Source organism: Lolium rigidum, chromosome 1 (assembly GCF_022539505.1).
Source record: "Lolium rigidum isolate FL_2022 chromosome 1, APGP_CSIRO_Lrig_0.1, whole genome shotgun sequence".
NCBI lineage: Eukaryota > Viridiplantae > Streptophyta > Magnoliopsida > Poales > Poaceae > Lolium > Lolium rigidum.
The window spans coordinates 247591260-247611727 of NC_061508.1; the positions used below are offsets into that span (position 1 = coordinate 247591260).

Below are 20468 nucleotides of genomic sequence, written 5' to 3' on the forward strand. Positions count from 1 at the left end.
AAGGCTCATACCGGTGCATCGTGTTACGAAGCTGAATAAAAAGCGTATAATTCCCTCGTTTACTCATAGGGTGTCGCTCTTACAAAACATACAAGCGACTCTACAAAAATTGTGATTACTACGGGGCCGTCGAGCGATTAAACTGACGTGATCACTCAGTTGCCTTCGACAAAATATTTCAGCTTGACTTACGGTTCAACGACTCATAATGATGTTAAAAAAGAACATCAAGTACATACAATGTTACTCCTTGCAACCCAATATTATCTTAAAAGGGAGAGATTCCTTACAAAATCTCACTACGTACAAAAATACTTTAAAAAAATCTATCATGGCAAGATCCCTTGGTCTTCTTGATTCTTCAAATCTCTTTCGGTACCTGCCTCCATCCTAGAAATAATAATATTAGCAGGATGCCTAGCTATGGGATAATATTGATCTAATCTCACATTAGCATTGGCTATGGATTCTAAATCCATGGTCGGATGACATGCTAAAACAGAAGCAAGTGCAAGTTCGGCTCCAGCAAGAAGTTCTTTGCGCACCAAAGATCGAATTCTAATTGGAGTTTTGAATCGATTGAATAAAGCAGACAAAGTCTCGGGTGCTGGATCGATCCAATGGAAACATGGTTTTCCATACCATGGTTAGATGAGCATGGTACTTGTCGAAGTAATAATGAAATTTTTCAGCTCGATACTCGAACTTCGCCACGATTACGGCCTTTGATCTATTTGATCACAGTTCACACTTCGGGTGGATAATGTCGGTCATTGCTGCAATCTTCTCGTGGATCCGCTTATTCTCTTTTGATTCATCGGAAGCAACGACTTTTGAAGACAAAGAGCAAGTTAGCAGAAGAAAACTTATAGAAGTATCAATGAAACAAAAAGAGGTGACTGACTACTTACAGCTTAAGATCTCAGTAGCCACACGGAGGCGATCTAAAGCATGCTGTTCGACCGCAGCAGCAATTTCGCTCTTCTTCTTCACCAATGCTGCCATAGTATGAAGACCAACTCTATCTTTATTCAATTGGGAAATTTGATCGCGCAGGAGACACACAAGTTTCGATTCATCAATAGCAGAATAATTCAAAGAATTCTCGACTCGGGAAGAAGTCGAAGGAGTCCGCAACAAAATATTTAACATACATCCTCAGAAAATCATCGAATGCAGAAAAACTCCCATCGGGAGTCAGCAAAGCGTTTCATTCAAAAGGATACGATAAAAGTTAAAGTCCTGACAGCAAAAACATCTTAAGTCATTACAAAGCAAAGGGAAATGTATTTGGGGTTATAACTAAAAAGTTAGTAGGCCAGGCTTATTCAAATCTGTGCTGATATCTGTGCCGATGAACTTGGTGCAGCTCCAGATGCAACTTTCTTCTTGTCCTCATCAACCAATTTAAGGAGCCAATTGGCACACAACAATGAGGGTTGCTTGAAAGGCTCAAGGTCGACAAGGCAATCGTTGGCATCTACTGGCAATGCTTCACATAGTTTCTCCAGCTCAGAACCAAGTCCATGCCCCATCAAAAGTTGGAAAGTAAGGACTGCTCCATAAAGACGAGAGCGTCGCTTCAATACCTAAATGGTGTCCGAGGAGTCGATGAAGAAAGTATCTGCCATATCCCCAAGAGTCTTGTTTTGGTCCAGCTTCGGGAACATCATTGAGAACAATCTTGGATCTGCTTGCTGGACTTAGTCGCATATGTAAGAGTATCCGACATCGAGTCCACTCGAAGCTTGTTCGTATGGTCGACAGGCATGTCGGCAGTACCTTGAATATTATGGAGAAACAACTCATTACAAATAGTGAAGTATTCTGGAAAAGGTGCATACAAACATGAAGAAATCTTACTTATCAAATTTCCAATAGACTCGCGTAGGGCACCTTCCGTTTCATCAGCTTCAACAAAAGCCTTGTGCCTTGCCTCTTGTTCATCCTTCATCATCTTCTTCAACTTCTTCAGTTCTCCCTTTAAGCATGTGTTTTCGCTTTTCGCTTCGGCTGCTAGCCTGTTAGCTTCTAGCACTTGATCAGCCGAAGTTTTAACAGCCTTGCGAAGTTGGACGTTTTCTGACTCCAGTCGAGTGAATTGATCAGTAAAATCTACCACATCATCAACTGTGGCATAAATTGGTTGTAGCAAGGGAATTGAAGGATTATGTCAGAATATATAACGGGCATATCTTAACCTATACTTGGCTTTCTTCAAAGAGCCAATCATCGGCTCGGGGGCTGGTGGATACTAAGCTGGATATTGTTTACTGAAAAAGAAATTTTTACATGATCACGCGAAGTTGAAGGAGCGGAGGCGCTTGCTGAAGGATTACATGTTGAAAGGGGAACTTTGGCCACGACTGTTCTTGGCAGAGGAGTGGCCATGCGATCATTTCCAGCAGTTGAAGGAATTGACTCCTTTGCAGACTCTGCCTTGTCAGATAATACTTTAGCCCTCTTTGAAAGAGGGACATCGTCATCATCCTTGGAGCTGGATAAAGCAGATATGAATTTCAGTCAAACTGAAAGAAGCTAAGTACAAGTGAAAAGGAGGGGTTAAAAGAAAAACTTACGAAATCGACTCCAAGTCATCCTCTTCAGCGAAGAGTCTTGATGGTCTTTTTGTGACCCGAGGAGCCGAAATTTCTCGAGAAGGTGCAGGAGAAGCAACTACGTCAACATCATCGTCATCTCGTCCGCTAGGACTCGACTCCGCGATCGTCATCAGGTCTTCGTTAATCTTCCTACGACGCATGGACTTGACAAGTGCATCGTCCTCGGGGGCTTCATCACCCAAAGCATCGCTATCCTCAAAGATATTCGGATCATCCTCGGTTTCTTCGGAAGCATCTTCATCTTCTGGAGCTATTCCACTTTCGGGTGTCGATGGATAGTATTGAGCAACGGTAGAAGCCAGTCGAAAGAAAAATAACAAGTCTTTGATTCAGAAGCGAAAATAACGTCGGATGCAGAAACAAATAAAACAATTACCTCAGAAGGAAGGTGTTTAAGATCGAGAGGAGGGCGAGCCGAAGTCATAGCTATGTTATCCTTCTGGCTGAGGCAAGTTAGACGCCGCACCTCGTCCCGAAGATCTTCCTCAGAGAAATCAGTCGGGCTGACCCTTGATTTCCCATTGACACCAGTATACAGCCAGAGTTGGTGAACCCTTGACATTACTGGCTGCACCCGACGCTTTAAAAACACTATGACTACTTCAGTGCCACACATCGTCTGACCCTCTGCATTCTTTAGATCCAAGATTTTTTCATATAGTTGATCGGCTACTTCGCTCTCTTCAGTCGTCATAGTGTTTTGCCAAGATTTCTTCGGCACAGCAGCAAGAACATCTTCGAATGGAGGTAGATTGGAGCGCCGGCCTGATGCTGGGATGTCCCGAAGATAGAACCACGTCTGTCGCCAGCCTTAGACAGACTCCCTCATTGGGAAGTTGAAGTAGTTAACTTCCTTCCTGACGACAAAGCCGACACCGCCAACCACATGAGGGCCCTCTTTGCCATTGTGGCGTTTAACGTAAAAGATCTTCCTCCATAGACCCCAGTGGGGGTCGATGCCGAGGAAAGCCTCGCACACAAGTGATGAAAATCGAGAGATGAAGGATGGAATTAGGAGTCAGCTGCCAGAGCTAAATCGCGTAGAAAAAGAGGAGAGAACGAAGAAATTCGTGGGCTGGTGATACGTCTCAAACGTATCTATAATTTCTTATGTTTCATGCTACTTTTATGATGATACTCACATGTTTTATACACATTATATGTCATATTTATGCATTTTCCGGCACTAACCTATTGACGAGATGCCGAAGAGCCAGTTGCTATTTTTTGCTGTTTTTGGTTTCAGAAATCCTACAAAGGAAATATTCTCGGAATTGGACGAAATCAACGTCTAGGGTCTTATTTTTCCACGAAGCTTCCAGAAGACCGAGGGAGAAACGAAGTGGGGCCACGGGGCGCCGCCACACTAGGGCGGCGCGGCCTAGAGGGGGCCCGCGCGGCCCTAGCGTGTGGGGCCCCCGTGACTCCTCCGACTCCGCCCTTCCGCCTACTTAAAGCCTTCGTCGCGAAACCCCCGGTGCCGAGAGCCACGATACGGAAAACCTTCCGCGAGACGCCGCCGCCGCCAATCCCATTTCGGGGGATTCAGGAGATCGCCTCCGGCACCCTGCCGGAGAGGGGAATCATCTCCGGGAGGTCTCTTCATCGCCATGATCGCCTCCGGATCGATGTGTGAGTAGTCCACCCTTGGACTATGGGTCCATAGCGATAGCTAGATGGTTGTCTTCTCCTCATTGTGCAATCATGTTAGATCTTGTGAGCTGCCTATCATGATCAAGATCATCTATTTGTAATGCTACATGTTGTGTTTGTTGGGATCCGATGAATATTGAATACTATGTCAAGTTGATTATCAATCTATCATATATGTTGTTTATGTTCTTGCATGCTCTCCGTTGCTAGTAGAGGCTCGGCCAAGTTGATACTTGTAACTCCAAGAGGGAGTATTTATGCTCGATAGTGGGTTCATGCCTCCATTGAATATGGGACGAGTGACAGAAAGTTCTAAGGTTGTGGATGTCTTGTTGCCACTAGGGATAAAACATCGATGCTTTGTCTAAGGATATTTGTGTTGATTACATTACGCACCATACTTAATGCAATTGTCTCGTTGTTTGCAACTTAATGCTTGGAAGGGGTTCGGATGATAACCTCGAAAGTGGACTTTTTAGGCATAGATGCATGCTTGGATAGCGGTCTATGTACTTTGTCGTAATGCCCTGATTAAATCTCATAGTACTCATCATGATATATGTATGTGCATTGTTATGCCTTCTTTATTTGTCAATTTCCCAACTGTAATTTATTCACCCAACATGCTATTTATCTTATAGAAGAGATACCACTAGTGAACTGTGGACCGCGGTCCATTCTTTTACATCTGAAATACAATCTACTGCAATTGTTCTTTACTGTTCTTCGCAAACAAACATCATCATCCACACTATACATCTAATCCTTTGTTTACAGCAAGCCGGTGAGATTGACAACCTCGCTGTTACGTTGGGGAAAAGTACTTTGATTGTGTTGTGCAGGTTCCACGTTGGCGCCGGAATCCCCGGTGTTGCGCCGCACTACACTCCGTCACCAACAACCTTCACGTGTTCCTTGACTCCCTACCGGTTCGATAACCTTGGTTTCATGCGAGGGAAAACTCGTTCGTCGTACGCATCACACCTTCCTCTTGGGGTTCCCAACGGACGTGTGTTAACTACTACCACGCCATCGGCAAGGATTTTTCGGCGCTGTTGCGGGGAGATCAAGACACGCTGCAAGGGGAGTCTCCCACATCCAATCTCTTTACTTTGTTTTTGTCTTGCTTTACTTTACTTTATTTACTGCTTTGTTTGCTCTTATATCAAAAACACAAAAAAATTAGTTGCTAGCTTTACTTTATTTACTGTCTTGTTCTCTATATCGAAAACACAAAAAAATTAGTTACTTGCATTTACTTTATTTATCTTTTGTTTATTTCATCATGTTTCCTCCTAAGTACACTCTAAAAGACATACCGGTAGGACGAGGGTCTATCATTGGGAGAGATAATATAGAAGATTTTTTCACTCATGTTAGTACATCTGAAGATTTTGAAGATAGACACTTGGTAGAACTTGCTCCTACTTATGAAATTGCTGTTGCTTCTTTAGTACACATGTTGGAAACTAAATTTTTTAATCTCAATCCTATAATTCAACATATGTTTCTTACACTGTGATATGGAGGAAGGAGAAAAGAAAGATTTTGTTTTAGAAACCCTTCTTAAAGAATTTGGTGGTGTAGCAAGAGAGGCTAGAAAAGTCTTTATTAAATATAAGATGCTTGGCTCTTATACCAACTTTGCTAGTACCCTTGAAAAAATGGAAAAAGATAGATTAAAGTACACTAATAAAGTTAATTGTGAAGGGGGGATTAAGACAACAATACCTTGTAAGATCCTAGGAATGCATGAAGCTCTAGAAAATAACTATGGTTGGTTTGTTCCTGAAAATTTGTTTGATGAGAATAGCAAGCCTAAGAGTAATGAAAAAGGAGCCTCTGAAACTTACATAGATAAGATACAATGCATAGTTGAGAAAACTCCAAACCCCTCTGTTGATGCTTCATCTCTTGATAATACTTGATTCACACTTTCGCGCCTAGGCGAAAGGCGTTAAAGAAAAACGCTTATGGGAGACAACCCATTATTTTACTTCTGCACTTTGTTTTATATTTGAGTCTTGGAAGTTGTTACTACTGTAGCAACCTCTTCTTATCTTTATTTTATTGCATTGTTGTGCCAAGTAAAGTCTTTGATAGTAAAGTCAATACTAGATTTGGATTACTGCTGCGAGAACGATTTCTTGCTGTCACGAAATTGAGCCGCCCCTGTTGTAGAAAATTTAGAAAAATCTGCCAATTTATGTGCGTGATCCTCAGATATGTACGCAACTTTCATTCAATTTGGGCATTTTCATCCGAGCAAGTCCGAGTGCCTCTAAAAAATTCGTCTTTACGGATCGTTCCGTTTTGACAGATTCTGCCTTTTATTTCGCATTGCCTCGTTTTGCTATGTTTGATGGATTTCTTTGTTCCATTAACTTTCAGTAGCTTTGTGCAATGTCCAGAAGTGTTAAGAATGATTATGTCACCTCTGAATCTATGAATTTTCAATTATGCACTAACCCTCTAATGAGATTGTTTTGAGTTTGGTGTGGAGGAAGTTTTCAAGGGTCAAGAGAGGAGGATGATACAATATGATCAAGAAGAGTGAAAAGTCTAAGCTTGGGGATGCCCCCGTGGTTCATCCCTGCATATTTTAAGAAGATGAGTAGTATGGGAGACGTAAAAAGTAAAAACGTAAAGGGGTCCTCCATTTATAGCAATGAATGATTGGGGATCGTGGCCGTTATTTTGGCATCATGGGAAGATGGGCAAGGATCCAGTCATACACGTGTCAAAGAGAGAGATAAACCCGTGGCCCATTACTCCCACTACGTGCGGAAATCGAGGAGGCGCCTCGGTCAACGCGTAAGGACTAGTCATTTCCTAACTGACCGCACAAAAGTAGGGTGGGCCCATCAGGTCATGTCCTGTCAATCGAACCGCCGCAGTGGTAACGTCATTGATGATGTCACCAAAAGTATCGACTCTTCATGAAGCGTCCGAAGGAAATTATAACATCAGGTTGCTCGACTGGAGTCTACACACGGTTGCAAGCATCCGTGCCTAGACTCGGGGGCTACTCCCATCGGGAGCGCTGGACGCACCCGATGAAAATTATAGATTCGAAGGTTTCAGAATATCCAGAATCATGCTCGGGGACTTGATTCTGAGTAGAGTAACATTGTTTTGCCATTGGCAGTTAACCATCATGGATTTATCGAGTAAAAACTAGGCACGTTACTCAAATCCCTTACGTACTATCAATTGGCATGACTTTACTTGAAGATATCGGATGACCACGACAGTTTGCCGAAAACATCGACAACCGGAAACATTCGAGTAGTACAACTTGAGTCTACACACGGTTGCAATCGGTTCCTAGACTCAGGAGCTACTCCCATCGGGAGCGCTGAACACGCACCCGATAAAAATGAGCTTTTTGTTTCAAGAGATCAAGATCTTCCGACAGTTATGGACGTTCGACAGAAGACAATTTTAGTCCCTGCCCGAAGCTTTACTTCAGCCAGTTACTCGGGGGCTACTGATGTGGGCATTACCCTTCGGGTAACCAATATTATGGTACCTCGTACGGCCCAACCAGGACCCCATGAAGATCATCCACCGCTCAAGGTGGGCCGTTATGTCGGTTCCGAAGAAATATTCTTGACGAACAAGGCAAGAAGACGAAGAACAAGGAAAGTTTGGACGTAGAACTCTTTGTAACCTAGTCGAACCCGGATAGAACTCTCGGAACCTGGCCTGCAATATAAGAGCCAGGAGAGGTTCTGCCGAGATACACAATCACCGCAGCTAAAACCACTGCAAGTCTAGAGCTAAGTCATTAGAAATCTTAGCCTCTCGACGAGATCATAGTCTTAGCCTTCGGCTACCCCATTGTAACCCGATAATTTCGATAATCAAGATCAGTCAAGCAGGAAGTAAGGGTTTACCTCATCGAGGGCCCGAACCTGGGTAAATCTTCCTTCCCGTTTATTTGGTATCCGATGTCTCGTGTCAGGCTGCAGGATTCCGTCAACCCTAAGCCCCAAAAGGTGAGCATTGCCGAGGAGCACCCTCGTCAGAACCTGTCCGACATCTAAATGGTGACTAAATCGTGACGAAGAATAGTACTCCCTCCGTTCCAAAATGTAAGACGCGTAAGATTTAGCGAAAAGTCAATATCTTCTAAGTTTGAACAAGTTTATACGAAAATATATGAATATCTACAATATCAAATGGACATTTTGAAAAACTATACTTCCAGGTAAATCTATTGATATTAATTTAGTATTGTCAATATTTATATTTTTACGTATAAATTTAATCAAACTTGAAATATGTTGACTTTTGACTAAACCTTAAGCAAGGATCACGGGTTTGGTCGTAGACTAGTTAGGGTTGTTTTTGCAAAAGAAATCTAAATCGTGACGGAGGAAGTATAAATTAGTACGGTACTAAGTAGTTTTTTTTTTTTTTTGGCAAAGAAATTTTTATTTATTTATTAGCAACCGTGACAGAGTACAGACTGTAGCTTCCCGAAAGGGATGCTAAGATTACAAAGAGCCATCTTGCACCTACAGGTAGACAAGGATAGAGAAGATTTGCAAATGAAGGAGCAGAAGGATCTAGAGTAATCTGTGAGTGCTCTTTTGGCTATGGAATGAGCAATTTTGTTGTTCGATCTTGGCACCTTGATGACATGCTCCAAGTGTTGTCTCCTACATCTGAAAAATTCAGCAAGTATTGGTCTAGCAGACCAATGTCCCGGTTTGGAAATCAGATCAGCCGCCTCCGCTGCATCAACAAGTACCGACAATGCGAAAGAAATGTCACGTTGTTCCATCCAAGGGACCGAACCACCGCCACCGCAAGTACCAAGGCCTGCGCTTCAGCTTGCAAAACAGAATCTACATGTGTCGACGAAGCCTGTATATATATAGTGGAATTGTGAGCTGGATTCATCAAATAAACTCCCAGGCCAGCAACTCTTGTCGACGGTGAGGAGCTTAACGCCGCATCAGAAAATGCAACCGGGCCTGCAGGCAATACAAAAGAAGTGTTCCTAGGAGCAGGAACAACATTAGCAGCGATTGACAAGTCGGGCTTCAAACTTTGAGAGAGTTTAACGTCGTCCACACCAGCCGATAGAAGGGCTGAAGCAGCAAAAATGACTTTGTTGACAGACCAAGTTTTTTTGTTGAAAAGTAAATCATTTCGAGCTTTCCAAACATTCCAGAGGATTGACATGATTTGATGCACAGAAGCTTCAGGATGAGATGCAGAGATCATTTGTTGAATAATATCCGAAGGGTAACTAGTTTGGGCAAAAGAATCGCTCTAAACCCCAAGGAAGCAAACCAAACTGCGCGAGCAAAGGAGCAGTGGAAGAAAAGATGGGAGTCGGACTCAGGGGCACCACACCTTGCACATTCTTTCTTAATGTGAGTGGAAAAACGAGAAGCTCTCATACCTGTTGCTAATGCCCCTCTGATTAAACGCCAAGTAAAAGTCTTCACTCTTGGCGGCAACTTGGAGTTCTTCCATGTTTGCATTAACAATTGTTTCTCCGAATCTGAAACTGTGCGTCTAACACCTCGAGAGGGGGTCTCCTGGAGGAAAACCTTGTATGCACTTTTGGTGGTGCATTGACCAGATGGAGTATATTTCCAACACAACTCGTCCTGAAAATCAGCATTAGCAAGAGGAACTTGTATAATTTTATTCTTCATATCGTCATCAAAGTGTGCAGAAATTTTTTCTTCATCCCAGCACTTAGAATTGCTCTGCCAGAGATCCTTGATAACTGCTGGGCAAGGTGAACCTGGTTGGGTAATCAAATGATCATAAATTTGCTTCCAGTCCTCGCACCATGGCGAGGACCAAACACTGGAGTTACCTGCAGCAATCTGAAGATGACAAGATTTTTCTATAAGAGGCAACACATGTAAAGCCGAGGACCAAAAGGCAGATTTAGGAATAGCATGATTAGCGCGCCAAATAGAAGTGTCAGGAAAATATTTAGCCTTGAAAACTTTTGCCGTAAGAGAATCAGGCTCTTTCAACAGTCTCCAAACAGACATGGAAACCAAAGCTTTATTCATAACAGAAAGATCTCTTATGCCTAACCCTCCCTCGTGAATAGGCCTGCAGATGTCATGCCAGGCTCTAAGACAGAGAGGTTTTGAATTTTGATTATGCTTGAATACCGGTCCACCGGAATTTTCGAACCACCGAAGTAAGTTTAGAAATGATTTTCTTGCTTAGCAAAATGTTGGACATGTAATAAACAGGAATGGAAGAAAAAACAGATTTTATGAGAGTGAGACGGCCGAGCATGAGAAAGTCTATTAGCTTTATAACCTCGTAAGTTTGGCCTTGAACCTGTCAATTAAAAACTCATAAGCAATAGACCTGCTCTTCCCTGGGAGAATAAGAGGATGGCCTAGGTGAAAAGTAGAGGAGCCCATGTCCGGGCAGGAAACAAATTTTTAATGTAAAGCTTAGTGTTACGAGTCAGTATGATGACTAAAAAGGATAGCTGATTTTGACCAGTTTGGAGTTTGCCCGGAAAGGTTACAGAAATGATTGATTACCTGAGAGATAGTCTGAGCATCTTGATTTGAAGCCGATCCACACACTATGAGATCATCTGCAAATAACAAGGAGTGGAGAGGCGGACAACCAGGGCCTAGAGAAATACCCTCTAAATTATTCGAGTCCAGAGCACTATGCATGGAGAGCGACAATTCATTAACAGCAAGGACAAACAAGGACGGTGATAGAGGACAACCTTGACGGATACCTCGAGTGTTCCGAAAACGACCAAACGGCTGGCCATTAATTTGAACAGAAAAAGTAGCAGTTGAAATGCACTTATGAATCAGATAAATGAAATGATCATTCAACCCTTTACGAGCAAGAGCCCTAGCTATGACGCTCCATTCAATTCTATCAAAAGCTTTAGCAAGGTCAATTTTGAGCATAAATGCTTTTTGTTTCCAAGAAGAAAGCTGAAAAGAATGTGTTATTTCTTGAGCAATAGCAACATTGTTTGAAATCCTACGACCTTGTACAAAAGCTTGTTGAGTTTCATCAACATAATTTGGGAGGAAAGTCTTGATTCTATTTGCCAAGGATTTTGCAATAATTTTGTAGATAACATTACACAAACTAATAGGTCTAAAATCTTGAGGAACTAAAGGATTAGCCTGTTTAGGTATCAAAGCAATGAGAGTTTCATTCAGTTTAGGATGGAGATTACCGTCTCTATAGAAATCTTGTACAATCTTTGTAACATCATCCCCAATCCATCTCCAGGCCGCCAAGTAAAAAGCTACATTTAACCCATCTGGTCCAGGTGATGCACATTTTTTCATTTCTTTTAAGACCTGCACAAGTTCATCCTTGTCTGGAATGGAGTAAACAAAGGGATCAATTTGTTCCTGTAAGACATTAATCATAGGTTCGGCAGTCCAATCAGGATTAGCAGATGTGAAAATATTCGAGAAGTAATCAATAAAACAGCCAGCTATATCCTCCGGACTATGAACCAGATTGTTATCACAATTTTTAATAGTGTAGATCCGATTCTTCCTTCTTCTTTTCGTAACAGCATTATGGAAATAAGAAGAATTACGATCACCATCATGAGCCCAATGCTTTTTAGCACGCTGTTTGTAAAACTCTGTAAGCTTGGTCATGGTTTGCTCGTATTGGTTAGTTAAAATTGCCTCCTTGGCATGATCCTGTATTTGTACAGGTTGCATTTGTATGGCTTCAATTTCAGCCTGGATTGCATCAAGATGGTATTGTAAAGGCTTCTTCTTCTTGGACCATTTCTTTAAAGCACCTGCAAGATTAGCCGTCCTAACATGGAAAGGCTTTCTAGCCGAATCCACCCAAGCTTGATTTGCTGTTCCCTGGAAATCTTTTTCAAGCAACCACCAGTTTTCAAATTTAAAATTTGTTTTCCATCTAATGACCGAAGGCTGCGTAATGGTGAGAATCGGAGCATGATCACTCAAAATAATAGGAAGATTATAAACTGTAGTGTTAGGAAAAGCATCGCACCATTCTGCATTACCCAAACAACGATCAAGGCGTTCGTAAGTAGGAACAGAAGTAAAGCGGTTATTACACCAAGTGTATGCAGGACCATTATAACCCATGTCTATGAATCCACAACGTTTAACAAGATACATGAAGTTTTGCATACGGTGATAATTAATATTCCAAGGCGTGCTCTTCTCGTAAGGAAACATGATGTTGTTAAGATCACCCATGCAATAAACAGGTTTTCCAGGACAAGACATCACAAAATCTTCGATTTGACTCCAAATTTCCTTAGTTCTACGATGATGTGGGTCTCCGTAAACACACACTAAAGAGAAAATAAAGCTAGTGGCTGTATTTACAACAAAAGCTAACACGACATTCTGATTAGCTGAAACTATAGTAACCTGCATCTCATCAGACCACATAATCCAAAGACCACCGGCATGGTCTTCAGCAGGGACAACAAAACTATCTTGTATAGGAAAGCGGTTGGCTAGATCAACGGGAGTATATTTGGAAGCTAGTGTTTCAGAAACAAAAATTACCTTAGCGTGTGTCGAGTAGATCAGCTTAGCCAAATACTCCATCTTATTGCTGTCCAGGTTCTTGCCCACTCCACGACAGTTCCAAGATAAAAAATTCATGGCTCCCATGGCGCCTTGAAGTCCAACGCCGCTGCCATAAACACCGCTGTAGTCACTAACTGGAGGAGTATCACCCCCCCGCCGAAAGAAGTTCGGGTCAGTTGCTGCGCGCTCCCATGGGTTAGATCTTCCCTTGGAATAGCCCATGTGATTCGCTTGACAAGGGAAACCTAAGATTTCAGAAGGACCAGAACAACCAAACCTCTGATTGTGGCACTCCATAACACGACAGCCTTGATACAGCCAAGAGGAAAAAGATGAGCCAGTCACTGGAAAAGGTGGAGGAGCAAGCTGTGTGAGGGGATCTGGATGCTGGTTGGCAAAGAAAAGGAAAACGCCAGAGAGAGCAGATGGGATGAATCTGCAAGGTCTAGCGATGGATTGAGGCTGAAGGATAGAGGATAGAAGCCTGATCTGTGTATTGAGGAAGTTTAGAGGAAAGAAATCGGACAGATCTAGAAGAAATCGGAGGGGGATTAGAACGGCATCACGCCACTCGCCGGCAAATCGCCAAGGTCGCCACAGAGGACAAAGTCAAAACGGAACTCCCATGTTCTCATACCGTCACTAAGTAGTAAAATATACTATCAACATGACCATACACACGTTACCGCTGTGACGAGAGGAGGCCGGTACAATAGAAAAAAGATATTCCGTTGCGGCGGCAATTTCTGTTGAAAGTGTGTTGGTGATCACGGAGCTTGGAACATTTCGCAAGCTTCTTCGCTCCTCTGCTCTCTATCTGTCCCCTTCCCCTCCCAATTCCAAGTAGGGACTACTACCAACCACGTCGACTCTCCAAACCAACAACCGGCGCTGATGGACCCTACTCCCGCCGCCGCAGCCCGCCGCGCGGCGGCGATCGCCCGCCACCTCGCCGGCCTCCCCTCCGATACCTCCACCGCCCCCGCCGCGCTGCAGTCCTCCCCGTGCCTGAGCTACGTGCCGCCAGAATCCACCGAGGCTCCGCCGGCGTTCTCGCCGACGGAGCTCCGCGCGCTCCTCGACGGGCACCACCTGAGGGACCGCGACTGGGTGTTCGGCGCGATGGAGGAGAGCCCGCTCTTCTGCCCGCGCCGCGCCGGCGGGAAGGTGTTCGTGTCGCCGGACTACAACGAGGGCAAGGAGGGGCAGCGGGAGGCCACCATGCGCCGGATCGGGCACCTCACGCGCCGGGGCGTGTTCCGTGGCTGGCTCACGGAGCCAGGGCCCGAGGCCGAGCTCCGCAAGCTCGCGCTGCTCGAGGCCCTCAGCGTCTACGACCACTCCCTCGTCATCAAGATCGGCGTCCACTTCTTCCTCTGGTAGGTACACTAGTTGTCCGTCGGTTCCCCTCTTTCCTTTCCAGCTGTATGCTTAACTTAGCATTTCATTTGTCTTCTATTTTTCTGGACCGGCAGCTTGTAACAATAATCTAATGTTAATAATCACAACTGCCATGTGTCATTAGCTACTCGGAACTTGGAAGACTGTCACTCAGATTACCGTTGTCTCATAGTAGTAGAACTTGACTAGGATTATGAAATTTCGCTCCTGCCTAATTATTGTAGATTGTATAAAATTTTAGGGTGCGTTTGGTAACAACGACTTTTTAAAGTAATCTAATAATACTTTGGTTTCTGAAAATACCAAAGTATTAAATACTATGAGGTGTTTGGCTTTAGCAAAAGCTGCAGGTTTATATACTTCGTGTTTTTACAAAACTGCACTAATTTTGCAGTATAGAAAAAAAGAGGTCTGAACCCCTTTTTTCCAAAACTGAAGTATTTGGTGCCTAGGCAAGAAAATACTGCAGTTTTATATAATACTTTCGTTTTAGAAAAACTAGGACACCAAACAGAGCTAGATTTTCATTTTGTTCTATTCGTTGGATATTTTTGAATTGTTTAAAATCAAGGACATCTAGCGGGCAACTTAAGGTGAACATGGTGTTATAAAAGCTAATCAACACTGAAGCTCACGACAAATTTCGTTCTAAGTTTACGGCTTTCTCTTTTGTATCTGTCCGCTTTTGTGACGATCTCTCTAGGGATTAATGCTTTTGGAATCAATCTTAAAGGGTTGTATGCTAGTGTGTGACAATCAATCTTGTCCAGAAAACTAGGAGTGGTCATTTCTGTGACTTTCCCGTGGTTCCTTGGACCAATTTCATATATAGAAAGCATGTCCTGGAAAAGAAACTGGTTCCAGCTTTCTTAAGAATCTTCTGATGTTCCTTATTTCTTTTTCTTTATGTGTGCATTCCAGGGGTGGCGCTATCAAGTTTCTTGGAACGAAGCGCCATCATGACAAGTGGTTGTCAGACACGGAAAATTATCTTATTAAAGGTTGTTTTGCAATGACAGAACTGGGACATGGGAGCAATGTAAGTGGCATAATACCTTTTCTGGATTCTGTAACTTATGATTCCCAAATTTCACTAATCTTGTACTGATGAAGTGTCTCTTCTCATCTTCTATTGACTAACTTGAAGGTAAGAGGAATTGAGACAATAGCAACTTATGATTCCCAAACAAGAGAGTTTGTGATAAATACTCCTTGCGAGTCAGCTCAGAAGTACTGGATTGGTGGAGCTGCTAATGTGAGATCAAATTTCACTAATCTTGTTGTGTTCATATATGCTTTGCAATTTTTTTCTGACTTACATAAGTATTCTCCTCCTTTTACAGCATGCTACACATACAATAGTCTTTGCTCAGCTCCATATAAATGGAAGAAATGAGGGAGTCCACGCTTTTGTAGCTCAGATTAGAGATCAAGATGAGAGTGTGTTGCCTAATATCCATATAGCTGACTGTGGCCATAAAATTGGACTAAATGGTGTTGATAATGGTCGCATTTGGTGAGTCATTGCGTTTGTGCATCCTTTTTTCTATCGTATGCCATTCATTGTATATCAACCAAATCTGTCTGTTCTATCAGGTTTAACAATATACGCGTTCCTCGAGAGAACTTGCTGAATCTGGTTGCTGATGTTTTGCCTGATGGTCAATACGTTAGCACGATAGATGACCCAGATCAGGTATCTCACCCCACCCATTCACCCCTTCTTTCTCTATCTCACACATACCAAGAGAGGGAGAAGCTGTTGAAAAAAGCTTCACAGTTTGCTACATGTGTTTTATACTTTTATTTGCAGAGGTTTGCAGCATTTTTATCTCCTCTCACGCTTGGCCGGGTCAATATTGCGGTCAGCTCTGTTTATATTTCAAAGGTATGTCTTGCGACCTTCCTTTTCTGTAAATACGTGGAAATCCTTCCATAATTTGTCTTTACGAGTTCCAGAGGTATAGAGCTCCATAAGCTTGTAGAAACAGGAAGCTAGACTCGATAGGCTAAACCTGTGGGAGCTAGTAAAGGGAGTTTGGCTCAGGCAAAGTGGAATACCATCCATATAGACAAGGACAGATTACGAGTCTGTGCACTTTTGATCATCCAGACAAGCTTGGTCGGAAACATGAATTTTAAGTGCACAAGAATATTTAAAACACTAACAGAGATTGCTAAAAATGTCAAGTCACCAACCAAGCACATTGGAACAGCATATTTTGTTGTTTTTAAAAATATTTTAGGCCTAGTGCAGACCGGCAAGTGCCAGTCACTGAGTCAGTAACCAGTACTGGTCAGCCAGATGAATTTGCTTTTCAATTAATTTTCCATGCCCTGGTATTATATAAACGTGCTTATGTACTCTTTCTTTTCCATGCTTACAGGTAGGCCTAGCAATTGCTGTGAGATATGCTTTGTCAAGGAGGGCCTTTTCAATTACACCAGATGGCCCTGAAATGCTGCTACTTGATTATCCCAGTCACCAGAGGCGCCTCCTACCTTTGCTCGCAAAAGCGTAACCTACTTTCTTGCCTTGGCTTATACTATCTTCAGTCAATAATTCAGTATACATATGCTTCTTTCTCATGCGAGGGTAGTTTTTGCACATCAAGTTTGTTGTTGTAGGTAGCCAATTTTTAGTTCTTCCCAATTGTTAACATCACTGCTCCGATGTTCGGCACTGGACTACATTATTTTTGTTATGAAATTCCACATGTGTATAACATAGTTATGGAACTGTAGGATGTATCCCCTATAATTGGAGTCATTAATGCTGGCCGTAGTTTTCACTGCTACTTAGCAAAGATCATCATATGCCAATATATATTTTTTTGTTATGCAGATGTATGATGAGCAGTGCTAGTAATTTTATGAAAAATATGTACGTGAAGAGAACACCTGAAGCTAGTAAAGCGATACACGTGTACTCTAGTGCTCTGAAGGCTACACTAACCTGGCAGAATATGACCACGCTTCAGGTATTGTTAAAATGTTAAAAGTGTTATGAGTATATTTTTTTCTATGCTTGGATCAGTGGTTCTCACTGGATTTTCTTTCACTTCTATCAGGAGTGCCGTGAAGCCTGTGGTGGCCAAGGTTTGAAGACTGATAGCCGTGTAGGAATTTTGAAAGCTGAATTTGATGTGCAGTCTACATTTGAGGGTGACAACAATGTTCTACTGCAGCAGGTTATTTTTACTTCTTGTTGCTCATCGTTTATGCATGTGTTCTAAAGGTACTTCAAGCTTGGCTTCATTGAACCTATTTTAATCTTGTTGATGCAGGTAAGCAAAGCCCTGTATGCTGAATTAGTAGCGACACAGAAAAAGAAGAAGCCATTCAAGGGATTGGGATTAGAACATTTGAATGGTCCTTGCCCTGCTATTCCTGGTAGTCTGACAAGTGGCATATTAAGGAGCTCCAAGTTCCAGGTAAAGAATTTTAATTTGGTTCTTCACTGATAATATATCTCTGTATATATCTCGTCTTTATGTTGGCAATGTGCATATGGATAGATGGATTTGTTCTGCTTAAGGGAGCGGGATTTACTAAAACAGTTCACGAAAGAGGTATCTCACTATCTGGCACAAGGAGAGAGCAGGGAGAAGGCTTTCATGCTGGTAAAAATCACTTCCTACTGCACATTTTCTTGCTGATATAAACTTCCTCTAAGACTAATGCGAATGGCATTCATCCAGAGCTACCAAATTGGTGAAGACTTAGCTAGAGCGTTTACTGAGCGAACGATTTTGCAAATATTTTTGGCGGACGAGATGAAAACTCCTGCTGGTTCTTTAAAGGTATTTTCGCTTTGCGACGCTAGCTGAAATTTCCCTAAGTCAGCCCCTTCTTTACTTCTTCTATGATAATAATCTTCACGTCACTTTGAATTTTGCATTTGCAGGATGTATTGGGCTTACTGAGGTCTATTTATGTTACGGTATGCATAGATGAATCTGCATCTTTTCTGAGATACGGCTATTTGTCGCGGGACAATGTAGCCACCGTCAGGAAAGAAGTCATGGCACTCTGCAGTGAACTGAGGCCCCATGCGCTTGCTATCGTCAGCTCTTTTGGAATTCCTGATGCCTTCCTCAGTCCACTTGCTTTCGACTGGATCGACGCAAATGCGCTGTCTTCCGGGAGCGAATGACTATACCATTGGTAGCTACATACATCTTGGTCGGGCAAACACAGATTATATACATGGACAGGTGCATGCTGCTTCATGTGGTTTCCACAGTATACAATAAGTCAGATGTGTACAGATGAAGATGCTAGAAGATAGGGAGTGCCATGTATGCATCAGTTCATGTATTGTCTTCTCTAAAATAATTTACGCAATGCTGTTAGATATAAATGTGTTCTTGAACAGTTCAAAAATCAGTAAGTGAAACCCCAATGGAGCGAGGTTTATCCTCCGGTTCGTGCTGAATCCATATGTTTATGGCTTGAGAAAATACTCATATTACTTCTATAAATGTTCAAAGACTACCCTCTCAACCAGGGGGTCTGAAGGGGCAAACGAATCTGGGTCGTCCAATCCACATGCAACAGTAATTTTTGAGTCCCACTTTTCACAGCAACCGTCGGATGTAGTAGTTTCGTTTTGCACCGGTGGTCTCTTCTGGATGGGTCACTGACGGCTGGGACCAGACGTGTGCGGGACCAGCGGACAGAGGCAGCGACGCTCCTTGTTTCAGGTCACCCAGATCACACCCACGGTGGAAACCCTAGCCTATCGGGAGCTTCCCTCCTCTCCCAATCCCCTGCCCCGCCTCTCATTCTCCCCCACTCTCCTCCTCCCGAATCCGCCGCCTCCACGTCTCTCCTCGCGGTCCCCGGCCGGTCCAGCGCCGTCCCATCTTTCCCCAGCCCAGCAGGCCAGCACCTCCTCCCACCGGGCGCCTCCTCCTCGGATCCAGCCGCCGGGGTGAACTCCACAGCGAGCGGCGGATCGACCGGCCCCGCCCATGACACGTCGACGGGAGGATGGAGCAGGCGGGTTGGAGGCAGCACGACATCAAGGGACGGAGGTGGGTGGCGACCATGAGGATGAGGGAAGCGGGGACGGAGGCAGGCAAATCGACCGGTGCTTGTCCTGGTCGCCTCTTCAAAGGCCACCGGCGGCGGCCGGGCGGCATCCCTCTCTCCGCAACAACGGTAACTCCGATCGCGGTGCGATGGACTCCCTCGTCATCGTCCTAGTCGCCATCCGGTGCCATGGACGGGACGAGAGGCGGATGGGGGCGGCGGTGGTGGCGGGAGGGAGGAGGAACTGCAAGAATCCATCCCGGATGACCAGGTTCGTGCCCATCAGCCTCGTTTTTTTGGTCAAGGCGGGGTTGGAGAAGTGGGAGAGGGAGGTGGTTCTGGTGGTGGAGTAGTAGGGAGGGGGGTCGACGTGCGGCGCTGGGTCGGATCTGGGGCCAGAGGTGGAGCAGCAATTGATCCCATAAAAGTTGTTGACTGTGATTATGTGCCTTTGTGATCATGTGAGATATTTCTTTTGCTAGACCTTCATGTGATTATGTGCCTTTGTGATTAACACATTTAACTGAACCTGTAACAAATGGTTTGTGTTGCAATTTAGTTGAGGCAGAGATCTCAAGGTCCTTTCAGATATTTTGGTTCCATGAATTAGTATTGTGCTTGCAAAAAGTGATAGATAATTATGCTATATACTTGTAATGTTGCCCCTGTTGTATTTCATCGCACTTCTTAGTTTCATGCATTTTACAGAATGTAATTAGTGCTGACATAAAATTTAATTAGAGTGGGATTTCTTTCTATTCTTCCCTGTTTGCTTAGTCCCCATGTCACTACAAAATGTATGACATGTCTGAAAAACACATCTATCTATTTGCACCTATGAGTATTCATTTGATTCAGTGAGTATGCCTGCTAATATTTCTTTGTTACAGAATGATTTGATTTTGCATTATAATTATAAGTATATAACAACAGATGAGCCCAGGTGCACCTTTAGAATATTATTGACACATACATATCTTAAGTTGTTTTTGGAAAATAATCAGACCTGAGGAATATATGTACTTAAGCAGTTATTTTTTCTGCCATTGGAAATCTGTAGCTGTTTCATTTTCCCAATATGTATTTAATTCTTGAACAACTATTCGAGTGCATATATTCCAGAGCCTACGACTCTTTTCATCAATGTGTATGCTTCTCCGTTCTTGAGCCCTGCTTAGTGATT

At 43.3% G+C, this 20468-nt stretch overlaps 1 protein-coding gene across 1 annotated transcript; it reads left to right on the forward strand.

Moving 5' to 3' along the window:
• Window positions 1-13741: 13741 nt before the first annotated feature.
• LOC124692298 (acyl-coenzyme A oxidase 3, peroxisomal-like) lies at window positions 13742-18404 on the forward strand. The gene is made up of 13 exons (XM_047225640.1): window positions 13742-14226; window positions 15170-15287; window positions 15396-15503; window positions 15592-15764; window positions 15845-15944; window positions 16062-16136; window positions 16636-16766; window positions 17094-17229; window positions 17320-17439; window positions 17536-17682; window positions 17767-17871; window positions 17950-18051; window positions 18156-18404. Exons 1-13 carry the CDS (start codon window positions 13742-13744, stop codon window positions 18402-18404), a joined length of 2049 nt encoding a protein of 682 aa, XP_047081596.1.
• Window positions 18405-20468: the final 2064 nt, after the last annotated feature.

Coding starts and splice junctions, on each gene's coding strand:
- LOC124692298 (XM_047225640.1), top strand. CDS start 13,742: ATGGACCCTACTCCCGCCGCCGCAGCCCGCCGCGCGGCGGCGATCGCC. Junction 16,767..17,093: donor CTACCTTTGCTCGCAAAAGC/GTAACCTACTTT, acceptor TTTGTTATGCAG/ATGTATGATGAGCAGTGCTA. Junction 17,440..17,535: donor ACAATGTTCTACTGCAGCAG/GTTATTTTTACT, acceptor TTGTTGATGCAG/GTAAGCAAAGCCCTGTATGC.